The sequence below is a fragment of the Talpa europaea genome (assembly GCF_964194135.1).
Source record: "Talpa europaea genome assembly, chromosome: 2".
In the NCBI taxonomy this organism is placed as follows: Eukaryota; Metazoa; Chordata; class Mammalia; order Eulipotyphla; family Talpidae; genus Talpa; species Talpa europaea.
This window is the reverse complement of record NC_140068.1, coordinates 2,844,514-2,863,386: the sequence shown is the minus strand read 5'-3', so window position 1 is coordinate 2,863,386 and position 18,873 is coordinate 2,844,514. Positions and strand designations below refer to the sequence as shown.

At 43.4% G+C, this 18,873-nt stretch overlaps 1 protein-coding gene across 1 annotated transcript in view; it reads right to left on the bottom strand.

Moving 5' to 3' along the window:
• Positions 1 to 17,684, bottom strand: part of PRKN (parkin RBR E3 ubiquitin protein ligase) — a gene marked incomplete at both ends in the record, with an annotated part of 806,365 nt that extends 788,681 nt beyond the window's left edge. The window contains 2 exons of the mRNA XM_084228791.1: positions 16,645 to 16,808; positions 17,624 to 17,684. Coding sequence (XP_084084917.1) covers positions 16,645 to 16,808; positions 17,624 to 17,684 — 225 coding nt within the window. The remainder of the gene's footprint in view (positions 1 to 16,644; positions 16,809 to 17,623) is intronic.
• Between the last annotated feature and the right edge of the window lie 1,189 nt (positions 17,685 to 18,873).

The following is an 18,873-nucleotide window of genomic DNA, read 5'->3' as shown; positions in this document are numbered from 1 at the left end:
CTTTCCATGGCTTTGTTCTACATAGGGATTTTCTTTGCTCTTGTATGAGCTTAAAACACCCACCTTCTGGTAACCAAACACCTTGAAAGAAACAATCTCTCCCCATGCATCCTTTGTTTTTATTAATAAAATTTGTTTGAGTGCCCATGTGCCCCCTGTCCCCACAAATACACAACCTCCCCCACTGTCAATATCCTGCACTAAGTGTATTTGTACAAATGATGACTCTTCACTGACATGTGAAGAGTGTCACTATGGCCCAACGTTCGTGGCTCACATTAGCATCTACTCTTGGTGCTCTATGTTCTGAGGGTTTGGACACATGTATAATTGCATGTGTTTACCACTGAATTTTCATACTGAATAGTTTCCCTGCTTTAAAATCCTCTGTGCTCTTCTGATTCATCTCTCCCTTCTCCCCAAATTCCTGGCAATCACTAATCTTTTTACCCATAGTTTTATCCCCAAGGTGACTAGAGTGAAAAAAAGAACCAAGACAAAAAGACAAAAGGACAAGACAAAAGGACAAGAAGAAAGACAAAAGGACCACCAAGACAAAAGGACAAGAGGGAACCTGAGAGAGTTTATCCTAGGTTCTGCTGGCAAAAGAAAAACATTTCTTAAAGGTATATTATCACAGTTCTGCTCTCTTTTAAACAAAGATGTCAAGTTTATCTATTTAAGTAGCTCATTTCCCACAAATCTGGAAAATAAACATGTAATGTATTTTCCAAACTGCTGAGCAAACTGAGGGTTAGGCACATACAAACTTTAAAGGAAGGTGTGGACACACTGTCCAGGACTGCATGGAGAGAAAGCCAGCCTGGAGCGAAAGAGCTCACAATCTAATGCCTCAAAATACAAATGAAAATATCATCCATGGAAAGAATCAATGCACCCAACAACCATCACTATCGCATACTCAAGAACTTCAGACACAGAATTGTGTATTTATCTTTCCACACATATGTTTAAAATGTTCTTCCTGGAAGAAGTCTGAAACACAAAACAAGAACAGAACTCTACCAATTATGACAGTGTAGAAAAAGAATCAAACAGAAGAGAAAAGGGAATTAATTCAAAGTCCAACATACAACTAATTAATATTCTAAAATTAGAAGATGACTATAAGGAAAAAGATGTTACTGAGGAATAATTCCACAAAACTGTCAAAAACTGTGACTATTCAAAATCAGGAATCGTAGTCAATACTGAAATACAGGCAGAATTAGACATAGGGTTCCCACCATCAAAAACAAAAGACTTTTAAATCAGCAAGAGAGAAACAGATTACCCACAAAGACCTATAACTGGACTGAGCATTCTTACCAGTAGCAAAAATATAACTTAAATTCTGTGTCTTCAAAGAATTACTAGAAAATAAATTTTAATCTAGAGTTTTCATTCACATGATTTGCAAATCCAGATAAGATCCTCCTGAAGAACCACAGGCTGGCCTGACACACCCAGTCAGTGGTCGATACTTATAAAACTATGGCAACGAATGTAGTAAGGATTCAGGGGCAATAAGACAAACAGGACATACTAGAAGGCCCAGGTACCCAGGTCTACATGGAAAGTAGATACATGTCAAATATGATATCATTTGACATCACTATTCAGTAAATAGAAATGGGCAATAGTTTATCCCTGTGGGAAATAAAAGTACAGCATTCTCATACAACATATACAAAGTTAAATTCCAGTTATTAATGATCTATACATGAAAACCAAAGCTTTAAAGCATATTGAAATAAAGAAAAATTCACGGTTACACCATAGGTAAGATTTATTAAATTAGACACAGAAAGCATAAATTATTAAAATAAGATAGATTAAGCTTTCTACTTTAAAATGGAAAATGTTAACATCCAATAATAACAACAAAGTTAAACGACAAACTAGGGGCTGCTAAATTATTTCTAATTTACATGAAACAAAGACCATTAATTTTCACTACGTATTAAAATAATTCACATTGAAAAAACACAACAGTTCCACCGGAAAAGCTGGCTTAAGTACAACATTCAATTGTTCATCAGGGAAATGCAAGTGGTATCTCTGCTGATGCAAAACTTTACAGCAATCAGACTCAAAATATAAACGTCTGAAAGTACTAAAATGTTAAGTGGGACATGAGTGACTGTCAATCTCCACCATGGCTGTTGGGAGTTCAACTTGCTACAATCGTCTAACAGAGGGATTATTCAACATGTGCTAACGTCGGAGATGCACGTCACTTGTCCATCCAGAAACTTCACCCCTAGGAATTGATCAAGAGACACTCTTGAACTCGTGCACAAGGAGACTTATAAAAGAATATCCCATGCAGCATTAAATGTGCCACAAAACATTAGAAACAACTCAATTTCTCAGTAGCAAGAGAGTAGCCGGGTGGTTATATGTTCACACAGGATGATGTTACCCATAAGTGAACACAGATGATCTACTGCTGTACACACCAAGATGGCGTAATCTCAAAACAGTGCTGCAATATAAAAGCTGAGCTACACAAGAAAGGTGATATACATGATCATTTATTTAAAATTTAAAACAGGTATATTACTAGTATGCATGTTAATTATGAATTTGTAGCTATATATGTTATCAATGTAATAAGTTATATATGTTTATATGTATATATTCAAAAACTTGGATGATGACGACAAATTCCACATTTAGGCTAACAGTCACCTCTGTTGGGAGGGAAGAAGATGAGAGCAGCACCTTCAGGGATTTCATTTTTTCCTTACTCCATAAACTTTTGCATTCCTGTAGTATTTTGCAATTACAAATATATACCCCCCTCTGAATTTTATGCAGTGCTTTCTATATAGAGCCATTCATTCATCTTTGACTTTTAATGAAAATTTGACTTGCACAGGAAATCAAGATTGCTAATGTCAGGCATTGCAAAAGGACAAGCACACTAATCAAATTCAAAATCTCTAACACAATTTCCATGTCTTTGTATTACAGTTCTCTAGTTAAATTCCACAATTAACCTCTCTTGACTGAGTGTGGCGCATGTTCTCAAATCCACTTCGATTGGAGAATGTCTTAGTAGGCTCTATTTGCTGGCACTGAGTGCCCAAGTGTGTGTATCAGATTCATCTTTCAGTCCATTCTCTGCTCTCAACAGTAGAAACTCAGAAACAAACTGCCTACTGCTTAGCTCCATTTAACATTTATTTGAAACCTTGAAACCCACAAATAAAAGTTATCGGATGCCCTCTCCTCCTTGTGCTCACTCTCCCTGTCCCTGGTTCATCAACACTGCGTGCGCTCAAGCTAAACATCTGTGTGGTATTTAAATCTTCTTTCTCTCACATCCTCCAGGTAGTTCATTGGCAATTTCTGAACTTCCGCTAAGACACAACCGCTAAGACAGAGCAAACCTCCATGTTTCCCTCTGGTTGAACATCTAACACTGTGGTCTAGTCCCATCACCTTTCTTCACAGCAACCACATGGCCTCTTAATTAGTTTCCTTGTTTCCACCAAGTCCCAGACACATCTACCTTCTTTAAGACTCCCAAATATGCTCTCCAAGGTCACACTCCAGGTCCTTTGCATTAATTATTCTCTCTCCGGAATGCTGTTTCTAGGGCTGGATCCTTTACATCACCCAAGAGAAGCTTTTCCCAGATTTCCTCAATATAAGGCAGTGTCATCAGTCTTAAGCCCATTCTTTTAATGTCAAGCACTTATGATTATCTGAAATTTATCACGGGATTTTTTACAAAAGAATGCTGAATGAGTAGGTACTTAAAAACTCAGTCAATAACACAGAATGAAAAAGCGGGCTTGAATAGAGCCCTTGTGAAGAAAAGCTAAGGGTTTAAATGGTGTGTGGGACTATATTACAAGCCATATCATTGAGTCTAAGAAAAATAATATCAGGCCACCCTAAAAGTCTAATAATGCCAGAGCCATGCAGCAGTTCCAGTACAAGGCAGACCAGGGTCAGGAGCCGGAGCTTTCTGCGCTCTTTAGAAGTGCCCGAGTGCAGCCTGTCTGAGCATGGAAGCAAGAGAAATGGGTGCTAGCAAAGGAGGAGACTTAAGGACATTAACAATTATCTCTAAAAAAAAGATCTTGTGAACACAGTTTTGGGCTTCTTTATGATTTGAAAGGACAGAACATATTCAAAGTTGGAAGTACAGACAAGAGAAGGAACTCCAGAGCTGTCTTGCCCAGCCCAGGCCAACTCCTCCCAACCAAGAATGAATGAACATCTTTCCCCAACTCTGCATTCAGCAGCATCATGGCAGCATGTGGAAAAGACTCAGGTGGGAGGATTTACACCGTAGAAACTCCAGAGATACACTCGCTTCTCTTTATTATAGAGAATCACTTCGGTCGCCCACTGTCACTAACCCCACCAGATCTGCTGACGAATGGAGTAGGCTGCCTTGTGGAATATGAACGGTGACTGAGAATGCCATAGAGGAGAACTGTGAGCAGAGAAGAAATCGCAAATGCACATATAAATTTAATGGAGGCCAGAATGTGATACATCAACAAAAAAGTAATTCAAAAAAATGAAATATTTAGGCCTCCCCGGGGGCGCAGCGGTTGAGCGCTGGGTTGCGAAGCTGCCCGCGGCCTCTGCGGCATCGGTTCGATCCCCGGCTGCTCCCCGGCCACCGGAGGAGGGTCCCACATGGCGTGCAGACCTCTCCTGCCGCCCGCTGCTCCCCTCAGCAGTGTACCTCGGTCCTTCTGCCTGCTCTGCTCCCCGCTCTGGCTCTGGTGAATTCTCTCACCCTCCCGCGCTTCAGAATGTACCCAGTGCATGTATAAATAAATAAATAAATCTTTAAAAAAAAAAAAAAAGGAAACATTCAATAAGTTTGAACAAGAGAGAGCCCACTGCAACACCCTCCCCCCTAAGGATGGAGTTAAAATACTAAGTCAAATATCAGTTCTAGAAGACTGTCATCCATGGTTTTGAATTTTTCAAATTCATAATATAAAACCCACAGTTATGTTTTCTAATCAAAACAAGCCTTAGTAGTATTTAGTGAATGTACTGCTATTTTCGAAAATTATTATTCCTCAATATTGTCTTCTATATGTTCAAATTATTGTTTTTTAATTTTAATGTTATAGTTTTAATAAATTGAAATGAATCATAGAATAGTTTCCCTTTCACTATAACTGAGCCTCTTCGATAGCTCATCTACCCAATTATAAGGTAATAGAACAAAATTATTTTTAAAATAGTTTATCAGTGAATATGACAGACTAATTGATAAAAAGTTATACATATGCATAAATATGTATATAATTTTTTTAAAGGAACGGACCTAAGAAAAAGGATAGAGTTTAATTCAACAATTATACATAACCTGTGACATAAGCAATATATGAGGGTTGACATACAAGAAACCATCCCTTTCGAAGCACTGAAGACAAACAAATATGAACACAAAACATTACTAATTTAATCCACAGAGGAAGAACCATACCACTAACTTTAAATGGACTACAAAATGGTAGATTATGCAAATTTAGCATTCCCATTCTGCTTATAAATTACAAAGGCAAAAAAATGAATCATTTAAGTAGGCCACATAATGCATTTTCTCTCCAGAGTGCCTCCTAATCTTCTTGCCCCTATTTTACATCCGAGTGACTCACAGACTCAAAGGAATGATCTCGAATTGATGTGTGACCCTCACTAAACAGATTTTGAACAGTGAGTGCTCTTCAAAAGTTGCTCCCCAAACATGGTGCTTGCAGACATACCCAGCATGTTAAAGAGAAAGGCAAACCCTATTAGAATAAGATAAACACTTTTTCTAAGACAACGAATTATTGTAAGACTTAATTCAAAGGAACTCTACAAATGAGACAGGCAACAACACTCTGAAGATAGCCTGAGTGTGGAATAGGACACTTGGCTTGGGCCACTTTGTTGTTTCGGAGTGCCTTAAAACAAAAGAAATTCTAGGATGACTCTCTTACACATCCGAAAGAAAGATTTTTCTTTTTGTGTGTGTACTACTCATCAAACTAATTAATAATTTGTTTACCATTTGTGAACAAACAACATTTGTTAACATTTAGGGGTAATTCCACGTAATACTTGAGACAACCCTCTTCAAATACAGACATTCTCGTTATCTGCATCTACACAAGACAGTGAATGGATGAAATGACTTGACTTTCCCAGAGAGACTGAGGACAGTGTGACTCACATCCACTTCCTTATTATCATGCCTTGGAAAGTCAAGTAGAAGTCCAACAAAATGATTTCACCTAGCAGATGATATGCTGGGAGTTTTCACTTCCCTGTTCCATATGATGATATAGGAACATGTGAGACAACATCATACAGCCCCGGGGTATCCAAATCATATAAAAGGTGTTCAGGCTTCTAAAAGAACAGCCTGGAGCCCGATGCTGTTCAACATGAGAAGAACTGACTGAGGGGCACAACAGGTAAACTGAAGGAGCAGGAGGCCTCTACTTGGGCAGGTTCTGAAGTCTGAGTGTCCACGTTTTCAAAGATTTAGAAATATCTAGTGAAGCCTTGGCTTTTATTTCCTTTTCCTTCAGAACAATGTTTTGATGAATTATGAATAAATGGAATGCAAACACAGATTCAATTGCCTCTGAAATACTTATGAATATAAAAATGAACAGAGAACATCCTTGGCAAAAACTGTGTTGAGCCTTCAAAAGCCAACACATTGGAAAAATAGTTGGTGAAATACTCTAAAACACAAATATCAGTGAGTTCCCACACTCTCCACTTCTGCCTCTACTGTCAGGATGTTTGACTAATTTAAGAGCAGGGACCTGGGCCATAATTATCCACATATTAAGTCATATAGGAGGGTCACCTTGGTGCAAACTGACGAGACCCAACACAGGAGAGGAGACGTGTAGTGGAAAACAAAATCCAGGCACATAAGAAAACCCTCAAACGAACGCAGATTACACACACACATGCACCCACAAAAATAGTAACTTCTCCCCCAGGCCCCCACACCTCAAATAAGTAGGTTCTTGTCTATATCTAGATAAGCAATCACAAACAGTTACAACAACTTTTTAAATCCACCAGTACTTGGTACTAGAGCACTGCAGGGAACTGGGCTGGTCATCATGAGTCTGCACCACAAATCAGGAACTCCAGAGCTTTGGTTGCCGTTCTATGGAGCCTGTGGGTCCCTATGGGTGTTTTAAGCACATGCTTGAGAAGGATCTCTTAAACCTTCTTCAAAAATTAGGGTATGTTGGCTACATTCACTATTCAATAATAATTTTATTTAAACTTCTGCTGATAACTTTTTTAATGAGAATTGTAGTCTTATCAATATTAAACCTAGTGGTTAGAGGAAAAAAGTTAACACAGCATAGAAAGTAAATCCCTCCATTTCCCACAAAATTGTGTGTGTGTGTGACTTGTTTGTTCTTGTCTTCTGGTTATTACTGAAGTTATATTTAAAATAAATCATTTCTACTATACACAGCTAACTTTATCTCCTATTTAATTCACACCTAAAGAAAATAAAAGACAGTGGAGTAAATATTTACCAATGTCAAATAATTAATTAAGCTATGGCTCAAGCCCACCACAGACAGGAAATGAGGGAGAATACACAGGAGCGAGTCTGGCAAATGTTTAATTGTTCTGACAATAATCTCAGACCGGTAACAATTACTTGGTAAGGGGAAAGAAGGGAGAGGTGAATCTGGGTGAAAAATCTTCTGGTTGAGAGACATCAGGGTAAATGATACAGATGTCCATTTTGTTTCGGGAGCTCTTCTCTAAAGGAGATGACAATATTCAATAAAGTTTTCCACAGAATCAGGTTAATTGGACGATCGCATTTGATTTCAGTAACAGATGACAGAATATTTGGAACTAGAAGCCGAATGAAGCACAGCACAACTGCAGTGTGTAATCTTTCCTCTTTCATTTGTCAGGTTTCCTGAGACAGGCTTTTGGTCTTACATACTCTAATAAGATGCATCCTATATCACGATGCTGGTGTGCTCCGGAGCTCCACCCCACACACAACGCCTACCTTGCATATGACCACAATGAGGGCAGTGCCAACTCTGAGATGACAGCCTATTAAACTAACCTGGAACATGTATCGTCAGCCTCTGATAAGCTAAAAAAAATCTCAATTTTTCCCCCTTCAAGCCTGCATTTATCCATGGCAATCCTTAGAGATGCTTCCTAAATCTGAAGGGGCACAAGGATGTCAAGACTTCCTTTCAACTGAAAAACAACATTTCTGAGGGTTCTGAGTTATGCAAAGAGGTAAGTATTTCAAAGATGCTTTCTGACTGACACAAACAGTCAGATGCAAAGAGATGAAATGAGGGTCTCCCTGAAGCGTGCAGACTCTGGACAGGCTCACCCTCTGATTCTAGACTGACACTCTGAGCTACTTCTCACTACTGTGACAGCACTGGTTTCTGTGGGAGGAGCTCCAGCCAGTATACATTTTCCTAGATGAATGAGGCCCTAGCAAGTTTCATTCACAAGTCAACCCTTTGGAGAAAGTGCTTGTATAGCTCCTGGGGTGAGGGAGGCTCTCATTTACACACCAATTCTCTCACATACCAGGAGTCCTTCCTCAGAGGGAAGGGCATACAACCAGGCTTCCTTTTGTTTTACAATCAGAAAACAAATCAATTGAAAATAAAAGCATATTGTTCATTTATAGTGTCCTTTGCAGAATTCTGAAAGGTCCATGCAGGAGGCCTGAATGCAGGAGCCAACCAGGAAGCCCACCTGGGGGGCAGGAATGAGGATACCTGCCTGGAGGACTCAGACAATGAGCCTCCCCCCTCCCCCCATGAGTCTCTTCTCAAACAAAGAACCTCTACCTGCCCTACAAACTTTCCCCGCCTTAGGAGCCCAACTACCCACCCGACCTCTCCTTACCCTATAAAACCCTGCTTCCCCCTAACAATGTGCGCGACTCCACTGACCCCCGCCTTGGGTCTGTGAGGTCCGCCAGGGGCACAATAAACTTTCCCTCCCTTTGAGAAATGTAGCCTGGCTCTCCTTTTCTTTACCGCGCCGAACCTTTCAAATTCTTCCTTTAGACACAAATAAAAAGTCATGGCAATGTGCTCGATTTAGCTAGACTCTCGCTTTTCTATCTTTACATGAGAGAGAAAGTAAAAGAACTTTAAATAAATTTCATTTATAAATGAAAACATTCCTTCCCTAAATTCCTTCTGTTATATAAACCTGTGGCAATAAAAAGGCAGCATTTGAAGTGAGTGTTTTCTGGAACCACACGGCCAGAGCAGCGCCATGAGGTGCTCATTTATTTTCCTAAAACAATGGTGTGTGACTCTCAAATCAATGTGGACAATTGGTACAACCAGAATACACAATTGTCAAGAATTATTTATTTTTATTTGGAGCATTTGGCAAAACCTTTGAAAATAAATACAAATCATGCCCCCTAGGCCTACAAGCTATTAACAGGTGACCAGCTTATCAGTTCTGAGTGTAGGACACATTTGATGAAATAAAAACCCCAGGAATTAACTCCTTGTCCTGAATCCCAAGCTCATCTGTTTTCTTCTCACCACTTCTCAGAATCTTTAAATGTTTGTATTGCAAGTAATGTCCAATGTTATGGAATCATTAGGCTGGATAAGCACAAATCTGCCAACTCCATCGTCCCAGAAATGAAACCTTTGTCAGATCAACCATCTTTGATGTTCATATATTTTTGTCATTTTCCTTTAGCTCTGTAAAGTTTTTAAAACCTTGCCAATAACAAACAGAACATATTAATGTATAAAGAAACTAGTTGTATTCTAACAGTGCTTCTCCAACGAGCCTGTGGACATACACTCTTGCAGCTGAGAATTCTATGCAATTGTTTAAAACGTTCTATCAGAGTATAATCTTAATTTTTTTTAATCAGTTAAAGAGACAATTAGCTTCCTATTATGAAAAAATTCATAATAAGGTGATGGTCTTAAGCTAATCATTTCCCAAAGGCCCTGGAGGGAAGCATCAAAAAAAATACTTTCTTTTTAAAAGAAATTGAGACTCTAATGTGGAGTAACTACTCAGTAGCTGCGGTGACTGCTGAGCCCACCTGCCCAGCACACCGCCAGCACCACCTTTCATTCCAGAATAATTATTAAAAGAGCCCTCTTCTGTTCTCAAAAGTGTCCCATGTCTGAATGATAAGTTAGAATGGATGCATTGTCTGTTGTCATTATGAAAGAAAGAAAATGAACATGAGAGGGAAAACTCTGGCAAACACAGTCATCCTACTAGCTCTTTGGCACACCGGGACGCTTAGTTAGCCTTTATTATTTGGCAACAGTAAGTAGTTCCTATGAATGTCCACTTTCTTTTTCTTAGCAATTTCTCATAATACATGTTATGCTAACACTGTAAAGCACAGCACCCATGGTGATAAAAGGCAATTAAATTGGAAGTGACTAAATAATTTTAAACGTGTTCTAAGAGTATATAAAAATATCAGAGAATACGAACATTCTGCCTTATGTACACCTAAAATGAAATGTCACCATGAAACTTGCAATTAAATGCAAAATTCCTAGTCCTTACAATGAAACTCTTACATAAACACAAGTTGCCAGCTTCTCAACTCCTAAATCTCTACACTATGATCTAAAAAAGTACCAAAAATATCAAAAGTTAACTTTTTTAATGCCCTCAGTTATACTTGAGTTCATAATTCCAGTAAAAAACAAGGCAATCTGATAGAATTACAGGAAAAATGTAGGATTATTGAGAGCATATTTATTACTATATAAAAGAGAATCATTACCTCTTTAAAAAATTCAAAGTTAGAGTCATCATGGTCTACTGGCATGCTTGTCCTTGTTACTTGAATTTTTATAACTAGCGTATTAACTATACAATCAGGAAAATATAGCCTAAGTTTATTAAAAGGGAAATGATAATGTTGGGGGAAAATGAAAAGGGCACTAAGGAATCCCAACTTTCAAGAATTTAGTAAAACGATATTACGTTAGAGGATAGTCATGATGTCTTTGTGCAGTTTTCAAAGCTTCATCTTTTAGTCAATTAGTGATATGATAGAGATTTTCTATAATGTTTCTGAGAATAAGAGGTAAATTTTCTTACCGTTGACAACTTGAATTTTTCTAGTCATTGAACACAGTTCATTTCATTGGCAAAAGCTGCTTTGCACTAATCACCAATATTGAGACATACCTTGTGCGCATCACTAAAGATTTAGTCACTTAAATAATCTGGCTCTCTGGGGTCATTTATTTTTCCCTAACGTTTACTACCCGAGTTATTAAAGTCTAAATGTCTCTAGTCTCCCATACTCAGGTCTTGGCGTGTCATAAAACTCAGAAGAATGGGTGTAATAAACTGATGGCCCTTAATATTCACCGCAAGGCTGACCTATGGCCTGAGACAATGGTTTCTAAATGTGTACGTACGTTTGAAACATTGTAAAATTACGTAGTTGTTGAAAGGAATTTATGAACATCCATTTGGGTGGATCCTTTTATAAAACACGAATTCCGAAGTGCAATAAACAGTCCTACTTATTTTCTATTTTGTGAATCCAATTCATTATTACAAAGGGAGCAAAGAGAGAATGTTTGCTAGAACAGTAATTAAATATAACCGACTTCTCATGTCCGGGCTGTGATGGTAATGTTACGTGTCAACTTGACTGGACCATGAGCTCCCAGACACCTGCAAACATCAGTCCAGGAGAGTGTTGTTTCCGGAGGAGATGAACCTTTGTATCAGCAGACCAGGAAAGCAGAAAGCCTGCCTTAGGGTGGGGGATCCCCGCCATCAGATGAGGACCCGAACAAAGAGGTGACCCTCCTGCCCCACAGCAGGACACTGGAACTTTCCTGCCTTGGATTTGAACTGAAACGTTCCCTATTCCCGGCCTCGAGCCTGCCAGCCTGCAGACTGGAACTATACCATGACTCTGGGGATGCAGGCCTTCAGACACACACCAGACTAAGCTTGCCAAATGCAATTCTTGGCATTTGTCAGCCTCTGTAACTGTGTGGGTATTTCTCTTATCTAGATATACAGGTATTAGGGGCCTCCCTGGTCGCGCAAGGGGTTGAGCACCACACTGTGAAGCTATCCGCAGCCTCTGCAGCAAGAGTTCAATCCCTGCCAGCCAACGAGCAACCCACATGGCGAGCAGACCTCTGCTGTCTCCCTGCTGCTCCCCTCAGCAGTGGATTTCAGTCAGTCTGCCTGTTCTGTTGCCCACTCTGTCTCTAGTAAGTCCTCTCACTCCCCCCACATCTCTGGCCTGTGCCCCAGCTCTTGTAAGTGTAAATAAATCTTTAAAAAAATAGATAAACAGCTATCTAGTCATCACATATCTATTATACATGTACATTACATGCACATGATAATACACCTGTATTTTTATTTATATAAAAATACATAAAAATACAGCTTCTGTGACTACAATAAAATCTGTTCAAACAAAATCTTCTATAAATCCTTGAGTCCCTTTTATTTTAACAGTTAATTCAATTGCCAGATTCACCAGTTTTTGGTACATAAAATCCCACTGGAACTTATTTTCTTAGTATAATTCTATTATAACTTTTTGACATGCAGTTTGTTAGTCTTGGGGTGACTGGAATGGGTGACCACCTTTAGTTTTTCCTTATGTTTACGGAGGTAGTGTAAAGCTGATTTACAACACAGCATATGTTTTACGATACACAATAGAATGCTACTCAGTTATCTAAGAAAAGATGAAATCTTGCCATCTTTGACAACGTGAATGGAACTGGAGGGGTTACGCTGCATGGCATAAGTCAGAGGGAGAAAGATAAAAAGGTACTGGATGATTTCACTCATGTGGAACATAAAAAACAAAGCGAGTGAAGAGACAAAACAAAGCTTTGAAATTTGACTGCAGAACTGAAGCTACCAGAAAGCAGGGTGGAGGAAGGAGGAGATCTAATGGACAAAGGTGACCCATCTTCACAGTGGGCTCTGAATCCTCTGTGGAACAGCTGACAAGAACTCTTTACAAGGAAAAATACCAAATCCATTGTAAGTAGTATGTCAAAGATTAATATTTTATATTGCATACTTGTAGGTATAAGGAGGATAATAAAAACATACAATGACGCATTGTTAGTGAAGTAGGAAAAATCATAAAACCCTTTCAATTTGTTTCTAATATATACAGTGTGTGGCATACATCTGTTTTATGAAAATTTCTTTCAGCAGCAATCACGCTATGATGAATGTTTGCTGAACTGTTACCTATAGGTTTCCATTTATACCAAATTTGTTTAGAGGATTTTTAAAGTCTTTATAAGCTAGCTTTAAACTATAATTCAAATTTCTACTAGTCTTAAGATAAGTAAACCTGTGTACACAAAAGGCCAAGAATTTACTTGTAAGCTCTGACCTCTGTAAGAGGTCTTTTTTTGCTAAAATGTATAAATTCTCCACACACAGAATATATAGTTAGATAGATAGATAGATAAATAGATAGATAGATAGATAGATATTGCTCTGATAAAATATGTACCCTAGTATCCTTGCCCTAGATTCTTAATGTATTGCTAATATACGTATGAAACTCACAATGGAAAGGAGGTGGGTTGAAGGTGACCCCTTAGATGCTGAAGTTAGCGGCCCGAGTGCTGAAGTTATGGCCCCCCGGCGCGTGCAATGGCGCTGACCACTGCTAACCTGCACAAGGTACTTTCTGAGCGCAGTGCTTCAAGAGTGTGACCAGAGTTACCTAATTTAGAGCTCCCAGAAGCAGTGAGATGGGCATTAGCATCATCACTACGTCCCACAAGAGCAAACCAAAACACAGAGAAGTCACATTCCCCCAAGCACGGAGCACGCATTTAAAAGAACTGTTCTGTCTTATCTCTTGATATTAAAAACTAGACACTCCCTAAATACCTCAGAGCTGTTCTGGAACAGCGCTCTAGTGAGAATCACCCGGGCGTTTAGAAACGAGACTAGACAACAACGTGGAAAATGTTTATGAGACCCGGCCCGGAGTGTGCAGCGACGCCTGGGCCGGGATGGCCACACTGCAGATGGCACCCACATACTGGGCCCCCCAGCGCCGGGCGTGGCAGGCGACCCCTCCAGGTTTGCGTCTCCTCACCAAGACAGTCACACGACAGTGAAATCATCTCACCGTGCGTTTCTCCAGGAGTGTCCCTGTTGTTTGGTGGCCAGTGGCTGTCGTGTTAACTGACAGACATCCAGAATGTCAGAGTGCGTTTTCACACTGATTGAGATGGGAGAAAAGTCATCCCTGCACCCAGGCAAGGGCTGGGCGGGTGGGGGCTACACTGTGTGGCCCTGCTGAGGCCCAGCAGCTCCCCCAGTCTCTCTCCTCCAGGACAAGCTGAGCGGCGCCCGCTGGCTGGCTCCTGCCCCCCCATCCTGGACAGGAAGCCTGACCGCCCGCCTCACCGCTCACCATTCCTGCCACCAAGTCCAGAGGCCCATTTCTCCCTTGTTGCTCCCCAATCTTTCCCTGGCACGGGGGCTTCTTGACCATAACCCCTTTTCTAGAACACCGTCAAGGGCGTCATCTGGACGGAGGACGCCCCCTGCACTGCGCCAGGCCCTGCTCGGGCCCCTTAGCAATCACCTCAGCCTGGTGGGTCGGTGGCTGGAAACAGAGAGCGAGCGCCCACACTCACCCCAGCCCCCAGCTCCTGCTGGACGTGTCCAGCCAGCGCATGCTGGCCGTGCCTCTCCCTGAAAGGCGTTGCTCACCCTCCCCACGGCCCACCCCACCTCGGACTCGGCTTCGCTCCCCGACACCTGCTCTGGACCCCTACGCGTGAAGCCTCAACGCCCAGTCGGCGGAGACAGTCCTGCTCCCTCCGGGCCACTGTCCACCTCACACTGGCTCCTGGAAGACGCGCTGCCACGCTCTCGCCCAGACACCCCGCTCCTTCCCCAGCTCTGAACCCTCCCCGGGGTAAGTCATCCCCTGAAGCCTTTCCTGGTGACCCCAGCGGGACATGTGTTCTCCACCTTCCCAACTTCGTAATGTGAAACCTTGCAGCTGCCGTAGGGCAGGTCTGCAATGATTCTACAGCTACTACATGGAGCCACAGGGGTCCCCGCGAGTTCTAACCTAGTCGTATGGTTCAGACTAACACCCCCCGGCTCACCCCTCAGTGCCTGGCAGTCTCCACAAGCACTGGGGGTGAGTGTTCTTTCTCTGTGACCCCCTGAGAAGCCCGGGACTTGGCGGGGAGGTGTCTAAACAAAGGCTCTAAATCTGCTGCAGGTGACATCTGTCCTCCGAGCGCCTGGGGACTGTCTGCCTGAGCGCTGGGAAGGGTCAGCCTCAGAACCTGGAGCATCAACACTTCTGGGAACGCGAAATATTTTGGTTCAAGGAGCTGTTTTCAATCACTTGTTTGTGACGGACACATTCTTGGATTTCGAGACCGGCTGGGACAGCAAGAAAGCTTTTTTAGTTGGCTGATATAAAAAAATCCAAACGCTTCCGCACCGGCACCTCCCTGCCAAACCTGTGAACACCAACCGCCACAGCCCAGCCCTCAGCGCGAGCTGTGCCTCCGCCAGCGTGGGGCTGGGGCGCTGGAGATCCAGCCTCTTGCAAACTCTGAAAACCTCGCAAAGCAGTAAGAATCGCCGAGAACAGACAGGACAGCCGTGGAGCCACAAGGTCGGGGCGTGATGAATCTGCGCTGGCCAGGAAAGGGGTCCTGCCTGCCTGCCGGGCCTGGGGCATCACCTGGGCCGGCCACGCCCACGGTCCGTCTTTATGACTTTCACAAAGAGCAACTCCCCGGGCACAAGCCGGCCCCGACATCTCAGGCTGCACGGCCCACCAGCTGCCTACCCTGCCCTCCCTGAGTCCTACAGAGTGCAGCCCCCAGGGGGAAGGACCAGGGCCTTGACCCATGCTAGGACAAGCGTGGCCCCAGAGGGCCTGGGGAGCAGACGCGCACACATCCTCTCGCACACCGGGGCCTGGAGCAATGAACGAGGAAAGTGCACCTTCCCTGTGTCCAGACCTGACCTCCTTCGCCAGGAGCTGGGGGGCTGCTGCGATGCTGATGGGGCAGGACTCAATGCTTCCCTTTGAGGGGGGCCCTGAGCCCCTGCCAACCCCCCCAGTCCCAGGCAGCAGCCTTCCCTCCAACCTCCAGGGGTCACAACTGGGTTACAGACGCCTCCTGGCGCAGCGACTGAGCAGCCTGATTCCAACAATTTATTCGAATCCTCCTTCATTAAGATTCAAATGGAATAAGTAAGGTAGAAATTGAACAGGCCCAGAAATTGTGGCTCGCTGCGCCTGCGTCAGCAAACGTTTGTTCCCCAAGCCTGTTTGTGCGCGCCCTCTCTCCGCTCCTCTCTCGCTCCTCTCTGTCTTTCTCGCCCTCTCGTCTCCCCTCTCTCTCTCATCCCTCGCCCCCTCTCGCTGTTCTTCCATCCTTCCTGCTTGCTGTTTTAATGCATAATTAAGAAGGTCAGGATTAATGACGCGGTGTGGAGTAAAGTTCAAGGAATCCCCAGGCACTATTTATTCTATTAGATCTCAGGCATGAATGTCAACTTGGCAGCAGCAGCCAGGGGGGCGGCGTCTCCAGGAATGACCCACGCAGGGAGACTCACCTGCACCGTCAAGTCATCCCTGAGCTCCTTCCCGGCGAAAATCACTCGCAACTGGTCAGCTGGAACCCCCTGTCGCTTAGCAACCGCCTCCTTGAGCTGGAAGATGCTGGTGTCACAATCGACCTCCACTGGGAAGCCATGGCTGGAGTTAAACCTGACGAACACTGGCCACGAGAATGGAAAGGAAGGAAAAAGAGCATCACTCAGAGCCGTGGACGGTCGAGCCACCTCCCTGCGCCCGCCCACCCCGCCCGCCCCGCGTGAACGGGGCACGTTCTCCTTCACATAACAAAGCATCAGGCCATGGAAGAAGCACATAGAGAAAGTCGGGGTTGCCTTGTGGGGCTCCCCTTTCCGTATTAGACGGCGACCCGCAGGCAATCTCACGTGCTCGCTTCACCCTCTCCCAGGAAACGGCTCGGGAGGACACTTGCAGGACTGGACTCTACGGCGACCACCAGATCAGCAAGCGCCGCTGCGGGATGGCTTGCCCGAAGGCACCCGCTCCCCACTGGCCCCTCACTCACACCGAGGGCACTGGTCAGCCCCGGGGTGTGCACTGGGAAACACTTCGAGCCACTTAGGGACCAGAGTGAAGACCCTCGGCCTGTGTCAAGAGCCTAGGGCTCGGGGTCCGGGCCAGAAGGCTCCATGCAGACGCTCTTTCACCTTTTCCTTGAAACCAGCGATGCTGTTTCTCATCTTAGAACCACTCTTCCCCTCAAGACCCAGCACTGACAGTCCGCGCACCCGCACACTCTCCCTCTCACATCACCGCGGGGGTCCACTCCTGCCTTCCCTCCCCTCCATCAGGGCTCCACGCGGGCTCGCATGAGGCTTCTCTCCATCCCTGCCATGGGCTCCCAGCTGGCGTCGGGACAGGCGCGCCTCCCTCCCACGTCCATGCCGTTCAGTAGAGTCGGCCTCATGCACACGGATCTCTGACCCCGGCACTGCACCCCATCCTGTCATGTCTCACACTGTTGGCTGGGAGAAAAACCCAAGCCCCCATCGTGCGGCACGAACTTGTGTTCCAGCATGTTCTCCCTTCATCCCAGAAGACACAGGGCAGAAGACTGTGTGCCTTCTCCATGCCTCTCCCTCTTCCTCGCTGTCCACTCAATGCCTGTCCCTTCTGTGACCCATCTCACACGTGACCTCCTCTAGGGGGACACTCACTACACCCTGTTAGACTGGGGCCTCCTCCACAGCGTTTACCATCCACCTCCCGGCCCCTGGGCATCTCTCCTGGGAGCAGAGTGGCCCAGAGGGAACAAGTGGGGCGGGAGGACCAAGTACCGGTCCCATGGGTCCCTCACCACTGCCCCGGACAAGCTGACTGAGCTCTTGACTCCCAGTTTCCAATCTTCCAAATATAAATAAACCATGGAGGATGTTACATGAGATAGTAATGGTTCTAGCGTTTACAACTATCCCTTGATAACCTTCTAAAATAATGTCTATCTGCAAATGTTTTAGATTTCTTTTTGGCATGGATTTCACCTCCTTTAAAAGATTATAAAATCCTCAAGGACAGGCACTGTAGTTTATTTACTGCTGTATCTCCTCTCAATGTAGCATTACTCCTTGGTGGGACTCGATACAAATGTGAGGTGGCCCACCTAATAATTAAAAGTTAATAATAATTACAATGCCTATAATAGTTGAGGCTGCCCTATGCAGCAGCAGCATATCCTGCACATGCTATTTCTAAGCTTCCCCAGCGATCTGGTAAAGTCAGTATTATTATCCTTACTTAACAGTAAATGAAGGCCTAGAGAATTATAATCACTCTTCTAAGGACATCAGCTACTTCATAATGGAATCAGTATTCAAAGTCAATTCCATTTAATTCTAAGCCCCATTCCATTTCTACGGTGACAGACTGCTTAATATATCCTCAGAAGGAAAGTTCATGTTCCTTTTCCTTGTGATTACAAAGGGCAAACAACAACAGTTAAAAGACATCATAACATGATTCAGATATTCCCTACACAGGTGAGCTGCAGAAAATGGGATTAAGAAAGAAGCTCTTGTGCAGAGCTGAGAGCAAACAACAATGAACAATGGTTATAAGATGACATAAAAATGACACCAAAATGGGAACAGGTGGCAGAGATGATACCGCAGGAGCAAGAGCCTGACACATTTTACCAGCATGGAAAGCAGTTAGAAAAAAATAAGGACGGGAATTGACAAATGTGTTCCAAATAAAGAAAATTCATGAAA